General features: G+C 35.9%; 1 protein-coding gene across 7 annotated transcripts in view; it reads right to left on the bottom strand.

Annotated features, from left to right (window-relative positions):
* The window catches only part of Phka1 (phosphorylase kinase regulatory subunit alpha 1), a 109,263-nt gene that overhangs the window by 93,870 nt on the left and 2,152 nt on the right, over positions 1-13,241 (bottom strand). For 6 of the 7 annotated variants that reach the window (XR_007345016.1, XM_015501616.2, XM_015501618.2 and 3 more), the window contains exons 3-4: positions 7,695-7,742; positions 5,503-5,671 (exon numbers count right to left, since the gene is read on the bottom strand). Coding sequence is in view for 5 of the 7 variants with exons in the window: in XM_015501616.2 (XP_015357102.1) it covers positions 5,503-5,671; positions 7,695-7,742 (217 nt within the window). In the remaining 2 variants the exon portion in view is untranslated. Of the gene's footprint in view, positions 1-2,822; positions 2,979-5,502; positions 5,672-7,694; positions 7,743-13,241 lie in introns of those variants that run through there. The other variant, XM_048797179.1, reaches the window with a different exon arrangement.

Here is a 13,241-nt window from a genome sequence, read left to right as displayed (position 1 = left end):
AATGTTGTTATGAATATTCATGTATCAACTTTTTGCATGAACATATGTCTTCTTTTTCCTTTTTCTTCAGTACTAGGAATTGAACCCAGGGCTTTGAGTATGCTAGGAAAGAACTACCACTGTGCTACATTTCCAGCTCGGAAGTCTTAATTTCTCTTGGGTATCCATGAACTTAGGAGCAAAATTACTGGATCATATGGTAATTCTTTTTAACTTTTTGAGGAACTATTAGATTGTTTTCCAAAGGGGCTATCCCATTGTAAATTTCTGTCAGCAGTGTATGAGGGCTCCCATTTCTGTGTACCCCCAGCAACACTTGATATTATTTGTGTTTTTGGCCACAGTAATTCTAGTGGGTATGCAGTAGTATCTCATTGTAGTATCGATCTGCATTTTTCTACTGACTAATGATGTTCAGTGTCTTTTTGTGTATTTATTGGTTATTTGAACGTCTTCTTTGGAGAAATGTCAATTCAGATATCTTGGCCATTTTGAATTAGGTTATTAATCTTTTTAATAGTTGTCAAGTTCTTTCTTCTAGATATAAGTACCTTATCAGATATATTTGTAATTATTTTCTCCTGTCATGAATTATTATTTTTTACTTCCTGAAGGAGTCATTTGAAGCATAAAAAGTTCTTAATTTCAACAAATACCAATTTATCAATTTTTTCTTTAGTTTAACTATTTATGCTTTTGTGTCATATCTATGAGGACTTTGCCTAACTCAAGATCAGAAAGATTTACTCCTATATTTTCTTTAAGTGTTTATCATGGACTGAATTATGTCACTCCCTCAAAAATCATATATTGAGCTCTAACTGACAATGTGACTGTATTTGGCAGTAGGGTATTTAAAGAGATAAATATGGCCATTTTGGTGTATTGTCCTAATCCAATATGACCTGTACCATTATAAGAAGAGGAAGACACCAGGGATGCTCACACAGAAAATCCTATGTGGGGGCACATAATCCCAGCAACTCAGGATTTTGAGACTGAAGGATTGCAAGTTTGAGGCCAGCCTTAGCAAGCTAGTGAGACCATGTCTCAAAATTAAAAAAAAAAAGAAAGAAAGAAAAAGGACAGGAAATGTAGCTCAGTGATAGAGCACCACTGAGTTCAATTCCCAGTATGGGACTAGACTGAGAGAAAAGGCCATGTGAGGACATAGAAGGCAGTCATCTGCAACCCAAGAAGAGGGGTCTTACCAGAATCCAACTCTGCCATCCTTGAACTTGGACTTTGAAACTCCAAAACTGAGAGGAAATAAGTTCTTGTTGCTTATGCCATTTATTCTGTGGGATTCTGTTATGGCAGACTAATATAAAATTTAATAGCTAATTTTGCTTGTTGACCTGACAGTACTGAGGGACGCCTACAAAATTGGTAAAGCTTACTTCATGGTTTTTCCCTGTTCTACACTTCTCTGAGGTTCTATTCATTTTTTTAAAAAAATATTTTAGTTGTTGTTGGACCTTTATTTTATTTATTTTTATGTGGTGCTGAGAATGGAACCCAGTGCTTCACATATGCAAGGCAAGTGCTCTACCACTGTGCCACAACCCCAGTCTTCTATTCATTTTTTAAATGATTTTTTCTCTGTCCTTGAGATTGAATCTCTGTTGATCTATTGCTTTTTCCTCAAGCATGGTTTCCTTCAGATTTGTGAATATTTTATGAGTATTTTGAAATCTTTGTCTCCTAGATCCAACATATGTGCCCTTTCAAAGGTAATTTCTGTTACCTGTTTTTTCTTGTGGATGGTTAATACTTTCTTATTGCTTTGCCTGTCTCATTAATTTTTGTTGAAAAGGAATATTTTTAGATAATATGTTGTGAGAACTCTAGATACTGATACATTATTCTCTCTTATTTTTGTTTATTTATTTAGTTTCCTGGATGGACTATTTCAGTGAAATCTATTATCTCCATAGTATGCAGCCTCTCATAATCCTCAGAGAGGAATTGGGCAGGTGCACTATCACAGGGAAGATGCTGTTTTAGCAGGTGACTCATCGACTATCTCTTAATCTGTCATGCTTCTGCCTCCAATGATTCCAACTGATTTCTGTACTCTTTGGTACAATATCCTATAAATTGCATCACAGTCTCATCCAATTAAATTCAGGCCCCTCTTCAGGTAATCTTTGAGTCAAGTCTTTGAGACTTGTTCCAACACTAGGGAGACTCCTACCTTGGTTCTATTAAAACTTGGTTCTATTAAAACTTTCAGCTACTCTTTGGTTTAGCTTATTACTCTTAATGAGCAACTAGTCTTCTCTATTGCTTAGAACCAAATTCTACATTGTTTTTTGAAATCACCCTTAGGCTTGAACTTTCTCACACTTGTTCCAAAAAAGTCAGTTCTCTTTGGAAGAGCTAAGATGTTTGGTACTTACAGTTTGCCTTTCCCCCTAAGCCAGTGGTCCAGAACTTTTGGTGAGAACAGTAGTCCATACCTTTTGGAGTGATATTTCTTCTTTACAAACTGAGTACTAAGCACGAGTGGTAGCCTATGAGATTCTCAGCTTTTCTCTCCCAGTGTTAAACATCTGTCCTAATAGAGAGGTGGACTGAAGGCAATCAGAGATTAGTATTCTCCCCTTACCCTGCCTAGGGAAAAGATTCCATTCTACAAGGGGCTAGGAGTGAAGAGGAGGTGAGCTCCAGACTTCTAAACAAGGACACTGCTTGGACTAGAGCTTCTAAAACATGAGTGAGGAGGATGAGAAATTATGGCAATCTACCTCTCAAAGACATACAGTAGCACTGATCTGGAGCTGAGGGTAGAGAAGGATTTGGATTTTGGCTATACCTACCTTGAGTAATAATTCTGTCGTGCTGATTTGGAGTGGAGGAGGGAGTAAAATTGAGACTCAGAAGCCACAGTTCCTCACTGCTTTTACCAAGATTTAGGACGTTTGCTGGAGTGTTTCTCCACTTGTTCTATGTCCTTTGGACTATTTCCAGTGACTTAAAAGGGTTAGTTTTCTGAAAATAATTTTTAGCATTTGTGATTGCTTTGCTGGGGGAAGATCCATGAAACTCTTTATACTACCATTATGTAAGTTGCAGTCAGATTCTAAGTCTGTCTTAACCAAGGTTCAGATTAAGTATTCAGAAACATGCATAGTATTACTAAATAGTCTATGAAGAACTTTCATACTCTACCAATTATATCTCACTTAAGCACTTTCCATTTTCAAGGCAACTGCCTAACAAAGGTTCTGTAATCACTTCTTGCTAAAAGTATTTCACTAACTTCCTCTCAAGCTTTCCATCTTAATTTTATTCCCCAACCCAATCTATCCTTCTTGCTACTAGAGTGAATCATTTGAAACTTCCTTTATCTATATTGAATGTTTTTCCACTGATTGCAGACTAAAGTCAGAACTATTTACCTGTCCTCAGATAGCTAGGCCCAACTTTCTAGCTTCATATTTTGTCATTTTCCAGACATGACTTATACCCTAAACATAGAACAGACCTAGCCTTACTTTGATGGCCTGAACCTTTCAAATTTCTATGTGGTACTCATACTATTCCTTTACTTGTGAATTTCTTACTCCTATTTATTTATCAAAGACCTGATCAAATAACATCCACCTTATTCCAAGAATCTATCAAGTGAGCTGAGTGCATTGAAAATCAAATGTTAAACCAGGAATCAACAAACATTCTTATAACCCTTTTCAGTATGTTTCTGTTTTTATTCTGAGCTCAAAATGAAAAACCACAGCTGGGTGCAGTGGTGCATGCCTGTAATCCCAGTGGCTCTGGAGGCTGAGGCAGGAGGATCATGAGTTCAAAGCCAGCCTCAGTAACTTACAGAGGCACTAAGCAATTCAGTGAGACCCTATCTCTAAATAAAATACAAAATAGGTCTGGGGATGTGGCTCAGTGGCGGAGTGCCCCTGAGTTCAATCCCTGGTACCAGAAAAAAAAAAGAAAAAAAGAAAAACCACCTGTTTGCTTTGCAAAAAACAACAAAACAAAACATAACTCCAGAGTTGGTATTAAAATAATACTAGAGCTGGGCATGGGGGTACACACTTGTTATCACAGCCCCTGGGGAGGCTGAGGCAGGAGGATCACAAATTCAAAGCCAGCCTCAGCAATTTAGTGACTTTCTAAACAATTTAGTGAAACCCTGTCTCAAAATAAATAATAAAAACTGCTGGAGATGTAGTTAGTGGAATAGCACCCCTGGGTTAAATCTCCAGTACCAAATTAAAAAAATAAATATAAAAATAGAAATTATAGCCTTTCTATTAAAAGAAATAAAACTAGCTGGATGCAGTGGTGCATGCCTATTATCCCAGAGGCTCAGGAAGCTGAGTCAGGAGGATAACAAATTCAAAGCCAGCCTCAGCAAAAGTGAGGCACTAAGCAACTCATTGAGACCCTGTCTCTAAATAAAATACAAAAGTAGGGTTAGGGATGTGGCTCAGTGGTCAGGTGTCCCTGAGTGCAATCTCAGTAACAACAACAAAAACCTAAAAATTTTATATTTATCCAAGAAAAAATTTCCCTCCAAAAGGATAGACTATGTGGGTAACAAATTCATAATTTTGAGAAAAGTTTAATCAGGCTCTGGGATATATGTTCTAGAGTAAAAGAAGAAGGGTTTATCACCCGAGATGTGTTTCTGCAAGAAAAGGAGAAAAGAATTCTGAGGGCATTCCTACCTTGGATGACCTTAGTATTAGAGATCTCTGTAATCAGATAAGAAGAAATGTCAAAAATGTGGTATTTCTAGGGTTATAGTTCAGTGCTTGCTTAGTACCTGCAGGGCTCTTAGTTCCATCCCACACACCACACATACAAAAATATGGTATTGTGAGAAGTACATTAACTGACTCACTATCATCCGTCAAATGTCTCATTAAATTCATATACTTGATATAATGAGATTCCTTGCTCCTCCCAATGTAGGATAAATTAAGGGAATTATATTATTTATTACATTTTCCATTTCCAGGTCAAGTAGCTAAATATAACAGCAAAATCACCTGAAAAGAGTGTATAATTCAATAAAAAATGGATTCTGATCCCTAAGGCAATTTTGTAAATATAAAGCAGATCCCTAAAGATAGATGTATTTCATAACATTCATAAAGAGTATGTACAGTAGGTGCTTATCCATACAATATGAGAACAATAAATAAACCTAGCCCTTCCTTTCCATTTCCTGGTATCTAAGAATTAATAAATAATAAAAGTACCTATCTAAAGAAGATCTACCTCAAACTTCTTGGTTCTCATTTTAAAAGAATATTAATTAATACCCCAGACTTATTATATCTCAATATAATAAAACATTAACTAGTCCTCAAAGAATCTGTATAAAATTTGCAAACTGTCATTTGTTTCCAATATGCTTCTTTGGGCAATGTCAACAGCTATTATTTTTTTGGTCAATACCTTTGGAGAAGCCAAGTGTGCCAGAGCAAGTGCTCCAAGCTCAGGGAGTTACACTACTTCTCTCCTTGTACTGACCTGAGGCAGTCATTTGTGCTAAGAAGAGCAGGTATACAGAGGTAGCATCCAACTGCAGGTGTCCCCACTGGTCATCACCCACTACAGTAGCACAGGTTTTGGTATTGTACTTGGCATGAAGGCTATCCTTAGTACTCTGACTATACTTGAAGGACTCTACTTTATCCACCTGAAATAAAACAAAAACAGTAAAAGGATATTCAGAAAAATGAACCTATATGTCACACTTCTGTAATACTCTAACATACATTATTGTACTCAGTCTTTGGGCAATTATGAATATTTAAAATACACTATTACTTCTTTTTCCATAATTGGGGAAGTCCGTTATTGTTATTTTTCAATTTAGGCAATTTAATTTTTCAATTTTAGGCAATTTAGAAAACAATGCCAAATAGTCAAAAACACCTATTTCCTGTTCACTGCCTCTCACTCTTCAGATAGTTGCTTTGCTATATTATAGATATAAATGATATTCAAAATGTTCTGATTAAGAACAGCTTAGTAAGAAAGAACTCAGTTTACACATTTGTTCCTGATGGGATACCTGGTGTGCAGAAGTGGGAGGGTATTAATTTTGAGGAAAAATAGGTCAAGGGGACATGTTTTGAAGTAGTAATGAAAAGAACTGGTCAGAGAAAGAGTGACAGGTATGACAGAAGCTGAAACTAGAGATCAGAAGGGAAACATGGGGATCAGGGAGGTAGTTCAGTGGTAGAGTATGTGATTAGCATACATGAGACCCTGGGTTCACTCCAAGCTCACAATCCCCCCCACACACACACACACAAAGTTCAGATGAAAAACACTGGGCAAGGGACAACTGAAAGACTTAGTTCTTGAAACTTAGATTTGAATATTTATGCTTCTGACATATGATACTACTTATTATACCTTAAATATGGTTTGGAAATTAGAGACATTAAAACTATTTATTAGAGTAGAAAGTTAAAATATTTAAAGTATAAAAAAGTAGTAAAGAGGGGTCAGGGTTGTGGCTCAGCAGTAGAGCACTTGCCTTGTATGTGTGAGGCACTAGGTTTGATCCTCGCACCACATAAAAATAAATAAAATATTGTGTCCATATTTTAAAAACAGTAGTAAAGATAGGGAAAGAGAAAATAATAACTATCCAATAAACAGAGTACTGAAAAGAAAGTTCAGAAATCTGGAATAAATTTCTTTGTACTTTAGATTTGTTGTGTGTCTACGAGCAATTACTTTATCCATCTAGATCTCCATTATTCTTCTAATGAAACATAACTTTGATCTTCAGAAAATTAAGTCAGGTTCAATGTCTGCAACATTTTTTAAGATCTAAAATGAAACAATTTTTAAGTAAAGTATACTTTTGTACAAAGAAAATATCATAAACTCAAAAGACAAATAGTAGATTGTTAAAATGTTTGCAATGCATGTGACAAAGGATGTCCATAATGTACAAAAACTCCTCATTAGGCAAGAAAGAGGCAATCTAAAAGAAAGATAGGCAAAGGACCTATAGGGAAGGAATTGCAAATTTTCCATCTGAACATGAAAGGATGTTCAACTTCACTCAAGGTCAGGAATTATAAATTATTGAATTCCAAAATTCTTTATATCCATTCCTAAAATCTAAAACACTTTGAAAAGCTATCTCACTTAAGTTTTGCATCAAAGTTCATTTGGTGGCAACACCAGGTTCAGATTGACATAAAGCTATTTTTGGACTTTATTCCAATTGATGTGAAAAGGCATTTTTCCCTTCAGAGATAAGTTTTTGATTAAACAGTGCTGTCCTGAATCCTCTGAAGGCATAAAATAAATATATGGTATATGTATTGCACTGCCTTTTAAAGATCTGAAAAAAATCTTAACTCTAAAATTGATAGGGCCCCAAGAGTTTCAGATGAGGGATTTTAGGCTTATACATCTTCTACCCAGTATATGTAATTGCATGAATGGTAATGATGGAACACATTTTTAAAAATCCCTTGTAGAAGGGAGAAAAAAAAAGATTGGAATGAAATATCTTGGAGGGAGTCTGGTGGTGGGATTACGGATGACATTTTCTCATTGATTTTCCAAATTTTCTAAAATTAGAGTATACTACTTGTGAAGTTGAAAAAAAAAGCCATATGCATTTCCCTAAGGGGTAGAGATATTGTTACAATGTGCTTTTATTAGAGAGCAAGTTGTTCGCAACTTCATACCTGTCTGATCATGCAGTGCAGCAGTCCCCTCATCAGCTTCACTACACTCTGCAGAAATAAACGGAAACAAGACTGTTATAAACATGCCTAGATGAGAAAAACACTTGCTCAGCAACTGCAGTTGGTACATGACCTTTTGAGAACAAGTAACCCTATCCTGGGTTCCTATTCACATGGCATTTACTTTATAGGTACACAGAAAGGCAGATTGCAGCTAAAAATGGAATCAAAAGCTACAGTTTCTGATGCCTTCAAGTTAAAAAATAATAGTCTATGCTATGACAGATTTATGTAAAAGTAAGTCAACTATCCTAGTAGAGGACATTCCTTCCACCTGGAGAAAGAGGCAAGTCAACTAAAAATAAATCATAGAGCTCTGGAGATATTCTAAAACATCTTATAACCTAGAAAGGCTTCACACGACATGACTTTTCTAAACCAGCCAAAACTTAAAATTCTATAGAAATGTTTATCTGAACATGTTACCTAAAAAAGTAAATGAATTGTAATTCAGAGTAAGCATAAAGGGAAATTGTTAGTATGACTCAACTCCTTCTCCATGAAAAAAAAAAAAGTCATAGACTTCTTAAGTCCTCTTTTGGTGGGGGGAGTGTGGTACTGAGGATTGAACCCAGGGGTGCTCTGCTACTGAGCTACATTCCCAGCATTTTTAAATTTTGAGACTGGGTCTCACTAAGTTGCTCATGCTGAACCTCAAACTTGTGATCTTCCTGCCATAGGCATGTGCCACTGTGACTGGCTATGAACTCCTCATCATCAGTATCTCTTACTAAACCTTGACAATTTCTAAAATAGTTTGTTTTCCAATCACAACATCCCTAAATTCTGTCAACAACTGTATACTACATGAAATAAGAAGGGCCCATGAGTAGCAGCATGGGTAGGCAATATGTTTTAGAACACAGCACTGAACAGCTTCTCCATTTCTCTAAGAAGTTTTATGGTTTGCAGTCCAGAAGAAATTGAACCAGGTTACCTCAGAGAATGCTGGCTCAGAGGTGGCTTCAGGACATCTCTGAAAACTAATCTACTAGCTGGGCATGATGGTACATGCCTGTAATCCCAGCTAATTGGGAGGCTGAGGCAGGAGGTACACAGGTTCAAGACCAGCCAAGACAACTTGGACTTTACTTGTAGGGAAAAAAAAAAAAAGAGTTACAGAAGGACTGTTAAGGATGGAAATAGCATAATGTAAATATGGTTTTCACAACACTATTAGGTGATAAGGGTTTAGGTTAGGGTTAAAGCAGAAAGGAAAGAGAATGGACTCTATAGAGAAATTGAAAGAATCAACTATCTTTCATTTGCATGTATCAAACAAGCAAGAGCAACAACTCAAAAATCACCCTACAGGAACTGAGCAGGCACTTCACAGAAGAAATGCAAACGGTCAAGAAATATATGAAAAAATGTTCAACATCTCTACATATTAGAGAAATGCAAATTAAAACTACACTGAGAATTCATCTCACTCCAGTCAGAATGGCAATTATCAAGAATACAAGTAGCAATAATTGTTGGCGAGGATGTGGGGATAAAATTTCACTCATACCTTGTTGATGGGACTGCAAATTGGTGCAGCCACTCTGGAAAGCAATATGGAGATTCTTCAGAAAACTAGGAATGAAATCACCATTTCCCATTCATCAGTATACACCCAAAGGACTTAAAATCAGCATACTGTATTAATGCAGCCATATCAATGTTTATAGCAGCTCAACTCACAATAGCTAAACTATGGAACCAACCTAAATACCGTATCTTCAACAGATGAATGGATAAAAAAAAATGTGGCATATCTGGAATATTACTCAGTCATAAAAAGAATGATTTCATGACTTTTGACAGTAAATGGATGGATCTGAAGACTATCATGCTAAATGAAATAAGCCAATCCCATAAAACCAAAGGCTGAATATTGTCTCTGATATGCAGATGCTAACACACCATAAGCAGAGGGAAGAATGGAAATTCAGTGTATTAGACAAAGGGGGATGGGAATAGGAAAGACAGTAGAATGAATTGGACATAACATTCCTGTGTTTATATATGAATATACCACCAGTGAAACTACATATTATGTACAACCACAAGAATGGGATCGTAAGTAGCAAAAGTTATACTCCATGTACATATAATATGAAAAAATACACTCTACTGTCATGTATATCTGGAAAGAACAAATAAAAAATCACCTTACAGGAAGTACTTATTAAGCACTGTATTATAGAACATTAGTCCAAGAAATTCTAGAAAGACTATAAATTTCACTACCACCTTAGATTCAAAACACACATAAGTACATCAAAGGCTCTGAGAAATTAAGGAGTATAGAAACCTACTTTTTAACATAGCCTCAACCTTAGTTAGTTGGCCTAGTATTCAATGGAACATACTATGAGAAATACTCCAAATAATGCTGCCAGGTTGATTGGCAAAATGAAGACACTATTAAGAGAAAAAGGGAGTTTTGGTGAGGTGCTATTGCTTGCTATTTTATTTTCTTTGGTTTTAGTGGGGAAGGTGAGATTTTGGACACATTCAGTTTAAGGAGCCACAAGATATACAGGCAAAAATAATGAGCAGATAATTGAAAAGGGGGGCTTGAAATTAAAGGGAGGTCAGAGTTAAAGATGAAGATTTGGAAGTGATTGTCATAAAGGTGAGTGTTAATGACTCGAGAAAAAAGATAAAGAGACTTCACAAAGAACAGAAACCTTGAGGCAACCAAATAGAAACCTTTATTTATATGATTTTTATGGCTATAGAGTTATCTATGTGCCAAGAGAAAGGGACATTTGTAAAAATATACATGTCCACCAGACATGGTGGTGCACATCTGTATTTCCAGTGACTCCAGAGGCTGAGGCAGGAGGACCACAAGTTGAAAGCCAGCCTCAACAGTTTATCAAGGTCTTAACAATCTTAATGAGACCACGTCTCAAATTAAAAATAAAGGGGGGGCGTGGGTTGTGGCTCAGTGGTAGAGCACTTGCCTAGCATGTGTGAGGCACTGGGTTCAATCCTCAGCACCACATAAAAATAAATAAAATAAAGGACCATCAACAACTAAAAGAATTTTTAAATAAATAAAAATAAAGAGGGCTGGGGATGTGGCTCAGTGGTTAAGAGCAGCTAGGTTCAATTCCCAGCACAAAAAACAACAACAAATAACATGGAAGTCCATAATTCTATTCTCAATCTAGAATATGGAAGTTGCTTAAACACTTTTCTTAGAATTCTCTTCAGTTCTTGACATTATTTATCAGAAAAAAACCAAGGTGAGAGTCAGAATGGCATAAATTGTTAACAATCATTATTTTGGTAAAATCCACACCATAACAAAAAGTTGGCATTAGGTGGGAATTTAATCTATGGATTTATTGGATTTAATTTATGTTTATTTATTGCCCATAGTAAAGTCATTATCTGATTTATCTACATTAGATCTGTCTATACATTAGAATTGCCTGGGTGATTTAAAAATTTGATGTCTGTAATCTCTATTTACAGAGTTTTTAAAAAAAATTGTTCTAAGATGGGATCTAGTAAAAGTATTTCCAAAAAGCTTCCCAAATAATTCCAATGTATATTCAAAGTTCAGAACCACTCATCCAGATCAAGGACAAATCCAACCCATAGCTAGTTTTGTAAATAAAATGTTATTAGAACATAACCATGTTCATTGTTTGTATATGATCTCTGGCTCTTTTGTGTTAAAATACACAGTTGAGTTAATCCAACAATAAGTGACCTATAATGCTGAAAATGTTTGCTATCTGTGATTCTACAGAGATGGTCTAGATTAATGCTGAATCAAGTTTGAAAAAAAATAATGATATTATAATAATAAAATCTGTTTTGATCTACAATGTAAATTCATAGAAATTTTAGAATTCTGCCAGGTGCAGTGGCACATGCCTGTAATCCCAGAAGTTTGGGAGGCTGAGGCCAGAGGATTGGAAGTTAAAAGCCAGCCTCAGCAACTTAGTGAGGCCCTAAGCAACTCAGTGAGACCATATTTCTAAATAAGATACAAAATAGGGCTGGGGATGTGGCTCAGTGGTCTAGTGTCCCTGAGTTTAATCCCTGGTACCAAAAAAAAAAGAAAGAAAGAAAGAAAATAATTCTAGAATTCCCACAGAAACTCTGTTTTTAATTTGCTTCCTATTTCCATAATTTTTTGAAACATTCTAAAGTTATTATTGGGGTGATGTGAAAAATATTTGCAGCTATGTGAAAAGTTACATAATGTGGGGAGGGAAGTACTGGCGAATTAAATGGAACAAATTATGTTATTTGCATATATGAATGTAACAATGAACCCTACTATTACGTATAACTATAATACATTAATAAAACTCTAAAAAGTTACAGAATGGATCATGAAAATTTCAGAATGGGCAATTTAATGTTTCCCTACTTTTCCTCTCTTCCTCTGTAAAATTCTTTCTACTTGGGCCCAGTAAGGATAAATGTTAACTCTGCATAATGATTGTTCAACATAGAGAAAACACATCTCTTTTTTTAAAGCATTGAAAAGAGTTGGTCAAATTGTACTAGGCATGTCATTTCAGTTCTGCTCATATTAATTTCTAGCAAAACAAAACAATAAAGAAACAAAGTATTGCAATCAAAATAGCAAATATTCAGGTTGGGGATGTGGCTCAAGCGGTAGCGTGCTCGCCTAGCATGCGTGCAGCCTGGGTTCGATCCTCAGCACCACATACAAACAAAGATGTTATGTCCGCCGAAAACTAAGAAAATAAATATTAAAAATTCTCTCTCTCTCCTCTCTTAAAAAAAATAGCAAATATTCAGAATAGGATATAAGATTTGAGGTAGGGTAATTTGCATGTGATTTTTTTTAAATACTCTCCTGTATTTTCCAAATGTCCACAATGGTATTAATTCTATAAAGGTCATAGAAATATTGATCTGTACCTCCTGAGCTACAGCAAAAACTAACTTTTGGGGGCACAGATGTAAGTATCTTTCAATAGTGGCTTGAAGGAATAACAAATGCCTGCTGTTGCTGAGGACAACAGTGAGACTTTTCTTATTGCCGAGAATTGCAACTCCATGATATGTTGGTGCTCTTAAAAAAAACAAATATCAATATTCTGATTTATAAATGAATACTTAAGCTCAGATTGCCTAAATCTGAGGAAGACCATAGTAAAAAATGGTTGGTGTAGAAAGAACCTCACTATATCTTACAACTGACAGCAGAGGACCTCAACATTAAAAGTTTGCTGTAGGGCTGGGGTTGTGGCTCAGTGGTAAAGTGCTTGCCTAGCAGCACAAAGTGCTGGGTTCAATCCTCAGCATCGTATAAAAATAAATAAAATAAAGGGATTAAAAAAAAGTTTCCTGGGGCTGGGGATGTGGCTCAAGCGGTAGCGCGCTCGCCTGGCATGCGTGCGGCCCGGGTTCGATCCTCAGCACCACATACAAACAAAGATGTTGTGTCCACCGAAAACTAAAAAAAAAAAAATGAATATTAAAAAAAAATTCTCTCTCTCT

The sequence above is a fragment of the Marmota marmota genome, unplaced genomic scaffold, assembly GCF_001458135.2.
Source record: "Marmota marmota marmota unplaced genomic scaffold, marMar, whole genome shotgun sequence".
NCBI classification, from domain to species: domain Eukaryota; kingdom Metazoa; phylum Chordata; class Mammalia; order Rodentia; family Sciuridae; genus Marmota; species Marmota marmota.
Note: the sequence above shows the minus strand (reverse complement) of the source record. Positions and strands in the feature narration are given on the sequence as shown.